Below are 12739 nucleotides of genomic sequence, written 5' to 3'. Positions count from 1 at the left end.
CTTGTTTCGGTATTATCGGAGTTCTCCGTTATAAATACGGAGAAATCCGATAAGCAGGTGCGCTATATGTTTGGTTCCCGGGAAATGAATGGAACCAGGACATAAACAATATGGAGGACACCGTTGCTACCAAAATTGACATTTACAGAATGTAGTGATTTGAGTAATTTTAGAAGTATTGGTGTACTTTTGCTGTACGCAAAACGTAGTCTGTTATATATTTTGACATATTGGAACAGTATTTACTTTATGATTTATTGACAAACAATGTTTTCACAAAAGAACTCGCAAAGAAAAGATCTGGCTAAGAACCAAGTCAATGGCTTTGATCAAAATCAGTTTTATCTTGACGCAGATCCTGATTTGAATAAAGATGTAGAGATAGTGATTCCAAGGGCTAGTGCTCGATCACGAACTACAATGTCAGCAAAGTCACAAAAAACGACTCATAGCAAGGCTTCAGAAAATGACAATATTGTGCGTTCCCGGGGAAGACCTATTAAACCCCATGAGGTATGGTACCAATACTATTTGTGGTATTGTTTCTTATGGATTTGTGCAATATTAATCATTTAAAATAATTGCTTATTACAACTCATATAATGTTACCACTTGTATTTGTTTGTTATAATGTAAACTTTGGATCTTAAGCTCTTGACATCTTAGCTTAATACTGCGAGACTGGTTCTTATTCATGCAAGCATTATATTTGGTTAAAATGTGAAACAAGTCCACTATTCCTTGTCTGAGTTTTTGCCTCCTTACTCTGATGAAAAAAAAGTAAGAAGGTCTTTTGAAGCTGCCATGTCTGTTAATTATCTCACACTTATGACATTTCATTTTATTTATTTAAGTATAATCAAACAATATTCGTTTTTCATCGGTTGATTGCACTTTTAATTTTTAGACAGAGTCTGACACACTTTTATTACTCTAATCTCTTTGTTCTGTTTTTAATGCATTCTATGTAATTCTATTGCTTTATTGCAGACGGAGCCATTTTTATCCATCGACAACCTGCCCCCAGAAAAAACTTTTGTGTCAGACAAGACAGCTGCAACCCCCAGCCTCGGTAAAGTGTGACAATTTTAATTGTGCATTTTTTGATGCTCTTAATACAGTAACCACATTTTAGTTTTAAAGATGTTTGTGACAGGTTAGTGAGAGATATATTTATTTTAACAAACTGTCCTGTCAATATTAAAACATGTATTAAAACCTGCTAACAACAAACAAATTAAAACAGCAATTCTTAAAGTTTACATTTTCTGATAATTCACGTGTAAGTAACAAATTATTAATACAGATTTGGAGTTCAGATGCAAAGGAATTAAACTAGGTGGCCCAAAGACAAAGTGAATTGGTAACAAGTAACTGAGTATCGACTACTGTTTCTAGAATCTTTATCTTTCATGCAGAATGATGGAGATAATTGAAACATGGTATAAATGAAATGAAAACAGAATGAGATTATCATGAGCAATACAATATACAGATAGTCATTATATAGTCATATTTCTCAAACAAGGATCTGAATCATTATTGGAGTAATAAGTAATGGATTTCCTCCTTTATGGTTCAAAGCAAACATAAATAATTGAAAATAACCAGTAATTATTAATTTTGTGTTTTAGTTCAATCTAGAGCCTCCATGCAGAAAACCCCATTTCAATCCATTCATCAACCGTCCTTTCATCGTGCAGAGAGATCAAATGTTCCACGTCAAACTTCCCCCTCAGCGAGGTATGTTGTTTGGTTATATATAAATAATCGCATATGTGTCTTCTTCGAGCAATGATTCTTTGTAATAATAAATAATTCTTAACCTTTAAACAGGTTTGTTACTCTTAAACATGGAAAGCCAGATCAACATTTCTTACAAAAGAAATATTAGAATTAAATCATATTCCAGGTAAAGGTTATAAAACTCCTTGCACCACAAGCATTTAATTTTTGCAACAACTTCTTTCACCCTTGTAATTCTAAGCACTGAATTCTTTCATTTTTATGGTTCATAGAATGGTAAGCCTCAATTAATAAAAACTGACATTTCATCATAAATGTTTATGCAGAAAATACAAAAATGATCATTTGGTGCATAAAATATATACAATACTTCCGAGGTGGTGTCTTATAGCTTTCTCTACTGTATTTCCATTCATGAAAGGTTCTTAAATAACCATTTAATAGTTAGGTAAATGTTTTTCTCCATAAATATATGAGCTTAGTATACTGGTAATATTTACGCCTTTTATAACCATTTGATGGTAAAGTTAATGTTGTTTTTTCACCAAATACAAGACTTTATATTGTGTAAATGTTCAATGCTGTAATAAAAGTAATGTTTTTGTATATTGTTATAGTCTCTGTGTGTCAAGCAGACCTTTATTATAGCTTTCTTAATTTTTACTTTTTCATCACAACATTTTGAAGGTAAAAAATGTAGAGGTATTTAAAAATATGAATTAATAATACTTGCAGTAAGAATGATGAATAATACCCTAAGCTAGAAATTCATGGACTTGCCAAAGCACTCCATTTGCTTCTTGCAACTCCGCCATGTATCTATGTTTTTTGCTATTCCATGCTTTTATACGTTACCATGGAAAGCAGCTTTAGTTATTTTCATAGCACAATCTACGTTTTTAAATGTTTCATGCAAATTGTATTGTATTGTAATTGTTGATGTTTTTATGTTCAATAAGTGGTTACAAATTTTGCCTTTAGTTCTGTACGCTACCACCTTCTGGAAATGATTCTGTTTGATGAAAACAGTTGCCATAGCAACCATAGCACTTCTAATAGCGTCGAGAGTCCACGGTATATAAAACTAGCACTAGTGTGTTGACCGTGGTAGTTAGGGCGATATTGTAACTGGGTGCACATTGAAAGCCAACAGGGCCTATTTGCCTTTGCACACATTCTGATTGGTCCCTTTTGGCTGTCAAGAGTGAATTAGATTATATTTGTCACTAACAGGATTGTTGGACTCAAACAATTTGTATGTTAGCATTATTAATGCATGCAATGACTGTACACTATTTGAATATAATTTGAAAATAGTATATAATGGATATGGCTTACCAGATAAGGGTATGGAAAAATGACAATTTGTTTGTTATTAAGAAACACTAAACGTCTCATAGTATATGTCTGGTAACGTGTACCTGAATATAGAAATTCGAAAAATTAAATAATAAAACCAATGTCAGATATACTTTTCTTTTTTCTCCACACAATTTTCCTTTTCATGATATGTTGTACATGTTTTATGTTCAGCTTTTTAAACCAAAAACTAGTCCATTTGTATACCTGCCATTGAAAGTTTTTAATTTTTTTATTTTTGTTAAATATTTTTTGTTATTGTCCTGTGTCATTAGTAATGCAACGATATATGATTTATGTTTGTTTATTGTCTGCCGTCATTTGTGTTATATAGGTTAGATTGTGTCATGATGTGCCATTGTTTGTGATTTTTTTCTGTTGTGCATAACCTTGGTGATGACATGTGATTGATGTGTAAAATGTTAACTTTTTTTTGAAGAGCAAATCCTGTGACTACTTGCCCAGTGGAGAACACAGTAACAACCACAGAGGGGAGAACCAGTCAAGATCAGGCAAATATGGCCAATAAACCAGACAAAAATAACCAGTCTGACTTTCACCTTGACCTTTCACCCCTCTCTGCAATGTCAAGTCCAAATGATAATTTATCCCAAGGCAATAGGGATTCTGCAGAAAATAGTCACTGCATTGTTATGAAGCCAGAGATTTTGAACAATTTTATTGATAATGCAGACACTCAGCCACTATCACAAGAGGTCAAACGTCAAAAAGGTCTGCGGCCCCACACAGCTAATGCTAAACTTGAAAATGGAAGACACCCAACTGTGTCAGCAAAACTTAATTTTATTCACTCCACGTCCTCAGACTGTCTTAATGATCTATCAGCAGGAAAAACAGTTAAGTCTCCTGCCAAAAATGTTATCTTTAGTAACAAAAGTAAATATCGGTCTGGAACCGCCCCCAGACCGAATACTTCACCTCTAAGGTCAAGGCCTTCTTCAAGGTCAAGTCAAATGTCAAGGCCAAACACTGCTGGATCTAGGCCTGGTTCTCGCCTCCTAGGTTTGGGTTTCAGGTAAGAATGTTTGCGACTGGTAGATGTCATGAAGCCTTTAGTAGTTGATGTAGCGTTCAGGTTCTACATTCATTGAGATGACAGACATTTCGAAAAAAGTCTATGTTATTCTCTGAAATTCAGCTTTCTCTCTGTAAAAATCACCAATTGAAACTGTTATTAGAGACAATACTATTAAAGAAGATCTTTTAATAACTGTATGAAAGTCTATGTTATTCTCTGACATTCAGTTTTCTCTCTGTAAAAATCACCAATTGAATCTGTTATTAGAGACAATACTATTAAAAAAGATCTTTTTATAATTATATGAATGTTTTGTTAAATAGATATACATTGTATTTTTGAAAATCACTATCATTAACATAGTTATGGTGTACCTTTGGGCTGACACTTTTCGGAATGTCTGCTGAAATCCTGCCCTGAAATACAAATGTAATAATTATCATTCCTGTAATATAATTCCCAATGCTGATGTACAGTGTGTGTAAATGAATATTATTATTAACTACTGCTTAACACCATCATGTTATTTCTGTATATGTTTCATTTCATGTAGTGTTTTATATCATCATATGGATTGGAACATATAAAATGTTTTTAATGCATAAGAAATAAAACCAGTCAGTTTATTTTCAACAACCAATTTAAATAAAAAATGCTCTTATCATCTATAAATAAGCATCATTAATTTGTATCATTAATGTCCGATATTCATTGCTAACTCCTGTTTTAGTATTTAGAGATGCTAGATCTTTCTTATTTATAGTGGACACATTTTCTTGGTGATAATGAAGAGATTTTCTGGTTTGTTTCATTAGCTTAGAATTTATTTTCACAATTTGCCATCAATGTCGCGCTCTTGCATTTTTGGACTTAATTAACCCCTCCACAACTATGTTGTAAGGGCCCGTGATGGGGGAGTACTGGTTTCAGGTTTTGTCGGTCTGTGTTTGTCTTTGTTGTCAGATACTTGTATGGAACATATCACCAAAGCTATGTATTTAAACTTCATAGGTACCCGGTAGATAGATCTAATTGAGAGGATCAGCAATGCACAGAAACCATAACTCTTGCTTTAATATTTTAGGTGTTATTTCCCTTTGTTTATTTCATACTTAAATGTTGTTCACAGCAAATCTTAAAATGTAAAAGAGGTATTAGCTTGAAACATAAGAGACAAGATGATCTCATTTAGGGAAAGCGTAGTGTGCAAGAACCATTAGCATTTTTTTTCCCCATTGAAACCTTTCCCTGAGTAAAACAGAAAATTTCCTGGTTACTCAAGTACAGCATCTAGTCTTTCTATGTGATTATTCTTACAGATAATTACAGGCACTAATGGTTTGTGCCATTAAATAAAATAAAAAGTCCATAACATGTATGCTTAATGTGATTTTTGTCTTCAAACAGGAATAATTTTAGTACAGCTGAACTGCATTATTTCACCTTGGTATTCTTGAAAGTCCTTAAAATGTATTTCTGTGCTAAATATTTTTCTACTTATTGTGGCATTTTGCATATTTGTCGGTTTTGTTTCCTCAGAAGAATACATAAAGCAAGTCTGTGTTGCTAAATCTGTGTTGATGCTTTTTTTTCATAAAATACGTACAATATGGGTTTAGGTTCACATGGTATGGACAGTGCTAAGAAACTGTGTTGTTAAACGCTGTCAAATTGTATCAGTAGATATAGACCTTTGTTTTGGTGTTTGTTCTTTAAGTATGAATATATTTTTGAAAATTGGTACAATCCTTGTAGAGAAGATTTGAACATTTACAGAAACACATTCTAAAGTATTATTTTGTTTCATTTGCACTTATTAATTGCCTGTGATTTTATTTTTCATCTTTTTGTTAGTCCAGTTCTCTATTCTACCCTTTGTCAAATAACAATTGATGCCTCCAAGTTTCTGATACTGATATCACTGTTTTAAATTGCACCAAAGAGTACAATGCTCCCTCAGACAGTCAGTAGTGGATTTTGAACCATTATATTGATTCTTATTGCAAACAGCCTGAATTAAATTCTAACAGTCAGATTCTTATTGAAAATAGCATGATTCTAATTAAAAATAGCCTGATTATAATTGAAAATAGCCCTATTCTATTTGAAAATAGCCTGATTCTTATTGCAAGCAGTCTGATTCTTATTGCAATCAGTCTGATTCTAATTGAAAATAGCCTGATTCTAATTGCAAACAGTCTGATTCTAATTGTAAACAGTCTGATTCTAATTGCAAACAGTCTGATTCAAATTTGGAAGAGTCTGATAGTTATTCTGAAAATTCTGATTCTTGTTGCAAAAAGTCATATTAAAAGACATTGTTATACCAACTTTTAAGTATTAATATGCAGCGCTATTCCATGATGGTTGAAACTCTTTTCTAATGTAAAAACTATTCTTATGTAATGACAGAGGTCTGCATTGTATTCACAGTTATGCTTTTGTAATCGTCATGTTAATTATGAAACTTTAAATATTCCATTAATCACTGACACCTCTTGCTTTTCTTCCCAGGAGCATTACATCAAAGACAGGTCGGGTAACTCCTGCAAATACTCCCTATCAGTCGCCTAACAAGCAGGTACGGCAGGCCAATCATCACGTGCGGTCACCGTTCAAACACGCTGTCGACAAACCAGACCTTAGTCCAGTATGTATCTTGAATGCTTGGTTTCAGCATGTTAGCGCTTTTTTGGACAGACACTTTTCCATAGCATTTTTAAGCAAAAGGTTGAATTAATTTACTGCATTATTATACGTTCATTTGAGAATGACTGCATTAGGGTTACACTCCAGCAGGCAAGTGGTTGGGTGGGCAGTTTATTCATTATTTCCTATTTCCTGCTTATTTTTACAACTAACACTCGACGGCATGCTTATTTATACAGGTATTTCTTTAACACAGAATCAATAGATACATGTTCAGAGAATGTGTAATAACCATACACACAATTGGTCAAAGTAAATATTGTCGTTGTGAGGGTGTCTTTTGGTAGACTAGTTATGTTACGGTCTTACAGGAAAACAATTGTTATCTGAAATTCATGAACTTGCTAGATATAAGAGCCTTGCTCTCAGGAAACTGGACTTAACCCTTTGCATGCTGGGAAATTTGTCGTCTGCTAAAATGTCGTCTGCAGAATTTCTAAAATTAGCATTTTCTTCTATTTTTTTCAAAGAATACTATCAGAATAGCAAACAGTTTGGATCCTGATGAGACGCCATGTTCTGTGGCGTCTCATATGGATCTAAACTGTTTGCAAAGGCCTTCAAAATTCGGTTCCAGCACTGAAATAGTTAAATCATGTGCATAATTAAAGTGTCATCCCAGATTAGCCAGCGCAGGCTAGGCAGGGACCAAATGTTCAGCTTTTATGGTATTTTTCATTTAAAGGAGGTCTTTTCTGAGCAAAAATCCAGTTTAGGCGAAAGTGTTGTCACTGATAAGCCTGTATGGAATGTTTAGGCTAATATGGGATGACATTTTACGCACATATCAAGCCCAGTATTCCCAGAACGCAGTTCATAATGTTCAGTTATCAGCTCAGTGTTCAACATATCAGCTCAGTGTTCCACATATCAGCTCAGTGTTCAGTTATCAGCTCAGTGTTCAGTTATCAGCTCAGTGTTCAGTTATCAGCTGAGTGTTCAGTTATCAGCTCAGTGTTCCACATATCAGCTCAGTGTTCCACATATCAGCTCAGTGCTCCACATTCACAGATTCTCTCAAATGTCTTTGTACTACTTTGATGCCATCTTTAACTACTTTGATGCCATTAATTTTTAACTTTTTTGATGCCATTAATTTTTAACTACTTTGATGCCATAATTAACTACTTTGATGCCATCTTTAACTACTTTGATGCCATCTTTAATGCCTTTCTGTGTTACAAAGGACGGCCGTGAGACCCCGTCCATGGGTATGAAGGAACGAACGGCGCTTGCCGCGTTCCACGTACACAAGATGCTTGCTGTGGCGGGGGAGAGGGACACACACAAGGTCAATGGAAAACTTCTCAAGGGAAAGTGAGTCCTAGCAAGTTATTTAGTTTTGAATTATATAGATGAGATGAGAAAAGTGTTCTTGTTTTAACCCTTTCAGCGCTGGAACCGAATTTTAAAGGCCTTTGCAAACAGTTTGGATCCAGATGAGACGCCACAGAACATGGCGTCTCATCAGGATCCAAACTGTTTGCTATTCTAATAGTATTCTTTGAAAAAAAAATCTAAGAAAATGCGAATTTTAAAAATTCAGCAGACGGCATTTTAGCAGACGACAAATTTCCCAGCATGCAGAGGGTTAAGCAACCGTCTTCATGCTAACCAATAGCCTGATAAAATAAAAAAATGTTTTTTTCACCTTTTTGGCGATTGTTTAGCCATTGGCGACAATTGTGATGGACAATTGCAAAGCCTGATAGTGGAATTAACTTAGTAGATGATATTGACAGTTATATTTCTGAGATCTTTTATTACAAATTCATCAATGCACCACCATTACTTAACATCAAAAGCATGCAAACCTGTTCCTTGGTATCCTTCTTTCACATTTTGTAAAAACCAAATCAGTGACCTCATGAATTTTCATGTAAAACTTGCTTATTAGTCCCCTACCGGTTTCACCGGAGGGGACTTATGGTTTTGTATCCGTCCGTCCGTCCGTCACAGTTTCTGGATCCTGCGATAACTTTAATATGGATAGATGGCAATATGGACATTATGCACGTCATTTCATTTTGTTCCTACGTCAAAAATTCTGATTGCTATGGCAACAAATAGACTAGAAATACTGCTATATGGTGTTTTTTTCTGGATCCTGTGATATCTTTAAAAGTTCTTAATATTTTTTCATGAAACTTAAAACATGGATAGATGGCAATATGGACATTATGCACGTCATTTCATTTTGTTCCTACGTCTTAAATTCTGGTTGCTATGGCAACAAATAGACTAGAAATACTGCTGAAAATGGTGTTTTTTTCTGGATCCTGCGATTACTTTAAAAGTTCTTAATATTTTTTCATGAAACTTGAAATGTTGATAGATGGCAATATGGACATTATGCAAGTCTTTTCATTTTGTTCGTACGCCAAAAAATCTGGTTGCTATGGCAACAAATAGACTAGAAATACTGCTGAAAATATGGTTTTCTGGATCCTGCGATAACTTTGCAAGTTCTTAATATTTTTTCATGAAACTTGAAATATGGATAGATGGCAATATGGACATTATGCACGTCATTTCATTTTGTTCCTACGTCTTAAATTTGCTATGGCAACAAATAGACTAGAAATACTGCTGATTATGGTGTTTTTTTCCGGATCCTGCGATAACTTTAAAAGTTTTTTATATTATTTCATGAAACTTGAAACATGGATAGATGGCAATATGGACATTATGCACGTCATTTCATTTTGTTCCTACGTCAAAAATTCTGGTTGCTATGGCAACAAATAAAAAAAATATTCTGAAAATTGTGGAATTTCTGACAATGAAGGAGCCAGTAGGGGACTTTTATTGCTTGGCAATAGTCTTGTTGCTTATAGTTCATTATATAAATGTTCAAAAGTATATATAATAATAACCAATACACGCTTCAATGTTCCACTTTTTCAGACTTAAACCTCTCTACCCTGTGAAAGTGGATGGGCCAGGCATTACCAACTGTAGAGGAATTGTTTCTGGTAAGAACTTCAAAGTTTTTACTTTGTTTGAACTTATAAAAACTAGAGGGTTTAGGGAACTGTTGGCAACACTACAGATTTTGCAAAAGACTAGCAAACAGAGCGACAAATACTGACTGTACGCTGGTTATTCAAGATGAAGCATACACTTCGAAAACCTGCGGAATGTGTGGAAATATCAACAAAACTCTTGGTTCAAGCGATACATTTATTTGTAATCAGTGCAACTACAAAACGCATCGAGACATAAATGGTGCTAGAAACATTTTGTTAAAATCATTGTGCTTGTTTCCATTCGCAAATGTTTGACACTAATTTTGTATTGATTGTAATCCTAAAGTCTAATGTTAACCGCTCTTACTTTGCTTACGCTTGGTTCAGGGCATTTGACTGCCAACTGAAATGGGTCATAATGACAATTTGGGTTGAGAAAATAACAACCCGGTTGTTAGGCAGGGGTAGTTTTAAAAAAAGGCACCCCCTCCCATACATATGAACCATTTTTAGATGTCAAATAAAGGGAACAAAGGCTTTGTTAACTCAGCTTCTTCATGGTTGAGGTGAGCAGCATAAGGCCTTCAGCCCCCTTTGTTAAAAAATCCTTTTAGTTCAAATATTAATGAATACGCCTGTAAAGGTCATTGTTCATTGATTTTCTAGAGGCGCACTCGTACCAGGCGTCACCCAGTCGTACACTGCAGCGCCGCATCCAGCTGATGACGTCGATACCAAACGTACATGAGTACCTGTATGACAGACCACGCACCGTTGAATCTGTTCACCAGACCTCCGTGGCCACCAGCATTGACGACAACTATGACGAGAATATTGATTCTGACAGGTAACTGTTACTAAATATAAATATTTTTATTAAACAAATTATGTATATAAATATGCTTGTTATTGAAGGGACTTGTTCACAGCTTGGAGCATTTTTTTAAGTATGTCAGTAAATGCCTTAAAAAGCTAGATTTTAACCATGGAATGTAGAGCTTCATTATAATGACAATAATAAAGTTGAAGAAAGAAATAAAATGTCCGCAAGAGGGCTTGAACAAGTGTCGTTTGAACGAAATGGCTCATTTCTCTTTCTCTTCACCTGTGTGTCTGACATTTTTCAGCCTTGTTTGTTTCATTCTTTGTGTCTTTCATGTACGAGTCTGGTTTATTTCATCCTAAGAGTGTGACACATATGAGTCTGTGGCCTATCGTCCTTTGTATCTGGGATATATGTATATTGTTTCTTTCCTAAGTGTGTGCCATGTATGAGCGTTGTTTCTTTCTTCCCAAGTGTCAAGAATATATGTGTCTTGTTTCTTTCATCCTATGTGTCTGACATGTCTTTAGTCTATAAGTGTGACATATATGAGTATTCTTTTTTAGCATTTTTTTTGCCTGCTATATGTCTGACAGTTTTGACTTTTGTTTCTTTTATCCTTTATGTCTGACATGTGTGAGTCTTGTGTCTTTTATCCTATGTGTCTTACATTTATGGTGCTTGTTTCATTCCTCCTGTGTCTGATATGTCTGTCCTGCGTCTTTTTTCCTATAATTTGTGTGTCTTGACTCTTACTTTATGTCTCACATATGTGAGTCGATGTTCTTTTTTAAATGCGTCTGACACATGCATGTTTGTTTCTTTCATCCTAAATGTGTGAATTTTTTTCTTCCTATGTGCCTGAGTCTTGTTTCTTTCTTCCTCTTTTGTCTGACATGTGTTTGTCTTTTCTCTTTCTTATGTGTCTGTCATGTGTGAGTTTTATTTATTTTGTGTCTGACAAGTTTGAGTTTTATTTTTTATGTGTCTGACAAGTTTGAGTTTTATTTTTTATGTGTCTGACAAGTTTGAGTTTTATTTATTATGTGTCTGACAAGTTTGAGTTTTATTTATTATGTGTCTGACAAGTTTGAGTTTTATTTATTATGTGTCTGACAAGTTTGAGTTTTATTTATTATGTGTCTGACATGTTTGAGTTTTATTTATTATGTGTCTGTCATGTTTGAGTTTTATTTATTATGTGTCTGACAAGTTTGAGTTTTTATGTATCTGAAAAGTACTAGTCCTGTATCTTTCTTTCTATTTTTCTGACATGTGTGAGTCTTCTTTCTTTTTCCTGACATGTCTGATATGAGTGAATCTTTTTTTCTTCCTAAGTGCCTGACATATATGAATCATGTTCCTTTCTTCTTATGTTTCTGACATATATGAATCATGTTTCTTTCTTCCTTTGTGTCTGCCATATATGCATCATGTTTCTTTTTTCCTATGTGTCTGACATATATGCATCATGTTTCTTTCTTCCTATGTGTCTGACATACATGATTCATGTTTCTTTCTTCCTTTGTGTCTAACATATATGAATCATGTTTCTTTCCTCCTATATCTATGATCTTTATGAGTCATGTTTCATTCCACCTATTCCTGTGACACATTTGAGTCTTGTTTCTTTATTCCTATGTGTTTTCTTTAAGGAACCTGCCAGATGAGGTGCTGTACCGGGCCCCTACCCTGATGGAGCCCCCTGCCCCAGAGAACACCTTCATACCCGCCCCCTCTCATGAGCCAACATGTAGGTTGAAGTCTGCACAGGCTAATCAAGGACGGCTCTTTCTGCTCTGATGGTTTTGTTTGAAGGAACTCTCTTCTTTCTTAGCAAAAATCAAGTTAAGGCGGAAAGAGTCGTCCTGATTAGCCTGTGCGGACTGTGTTGATGTGTCTTTATCAAGTTAAAAAAGGAAGCTCACATTTAGGTTGATATGTCTTTGTCAAGTTCAATTAAGAAGACCACATTTTGGTTGATGTGTCTTTGTTTACTTCAAAGGGGAAGCCCACATTTAGGTTGATATGTCCTTTTAATATTCAAGGGGAAGCTCACATTTAGGTTGATGTGTCTTTGTAATGTTCAAGGGT

The 12739-nt window shown here is 34.6% G+C and overlaps 2 protein-coding genes across 5 annotated transcripts in view; one reads left to right on the top strand and one right to left on the bottom strand.

Moving 5' to 3' along the window:
• LOC127837734 (ecotropic viral integration site 5 ortholog-like) overlaps positions 1–12739 on the bottom strand; it is a 310389-nt gene that overhangs the window by 51030 nt on the left and 246620 nt on the right. The gene's annotated exons all lie outside the window — the stretch shown is intronic.
• The window catches only part of LOC127839887 (uncharacterized), a 34773-nt gene continuing 22134 nt past the window's right edge, over positions 101–12739 (top strand). The window contains exons 1-8 of the mRNA XM_052368279.1: positions 101–513; positions 991–1072; positions 1635–1743; positions 6659–6794; positions 8040–8170; positions 9761–9828; positions 10489–10669; positions 12301–12398. Of these exons, the coding sequence (XP_052224239.1) occupies positions 268–513; positions 991–1072; positions 1635–1743; positions 6659–6794; positions 8040–8170; positions 9761–9828; positions 10489–10669; positions 12301–12398 (1051 nt within the window). The 5' untranslated portion in view covers positions 101–267. The remainder of the gene's footprint in view (positions 514–990; positions 1073–1634; positions 1744–6658; positions 6795–8039; positions 8171–9760; positions 9829–10488; positions 10670–12300; positions 12399–12739) is intronic.

The sequence above is a fragment of the Dreissena polymorpha genome, chromosome 7, assembly GCF_020536995.1.
Source record: "Dreissena polymorpha isolate Duluth1 chromosome 7, UMN_Dpol_1.0, whole genome shotgun sequence".
Lineage (NCBI taxonomy): Eukaryota > Metazoa > Mollusca > Bivalvia > Myida > Dreissenidae > Dreissena > Dreissena polymorpha.
This window is presented reverse-complemented; position numbering and strand designations above follow the sequence as displayed.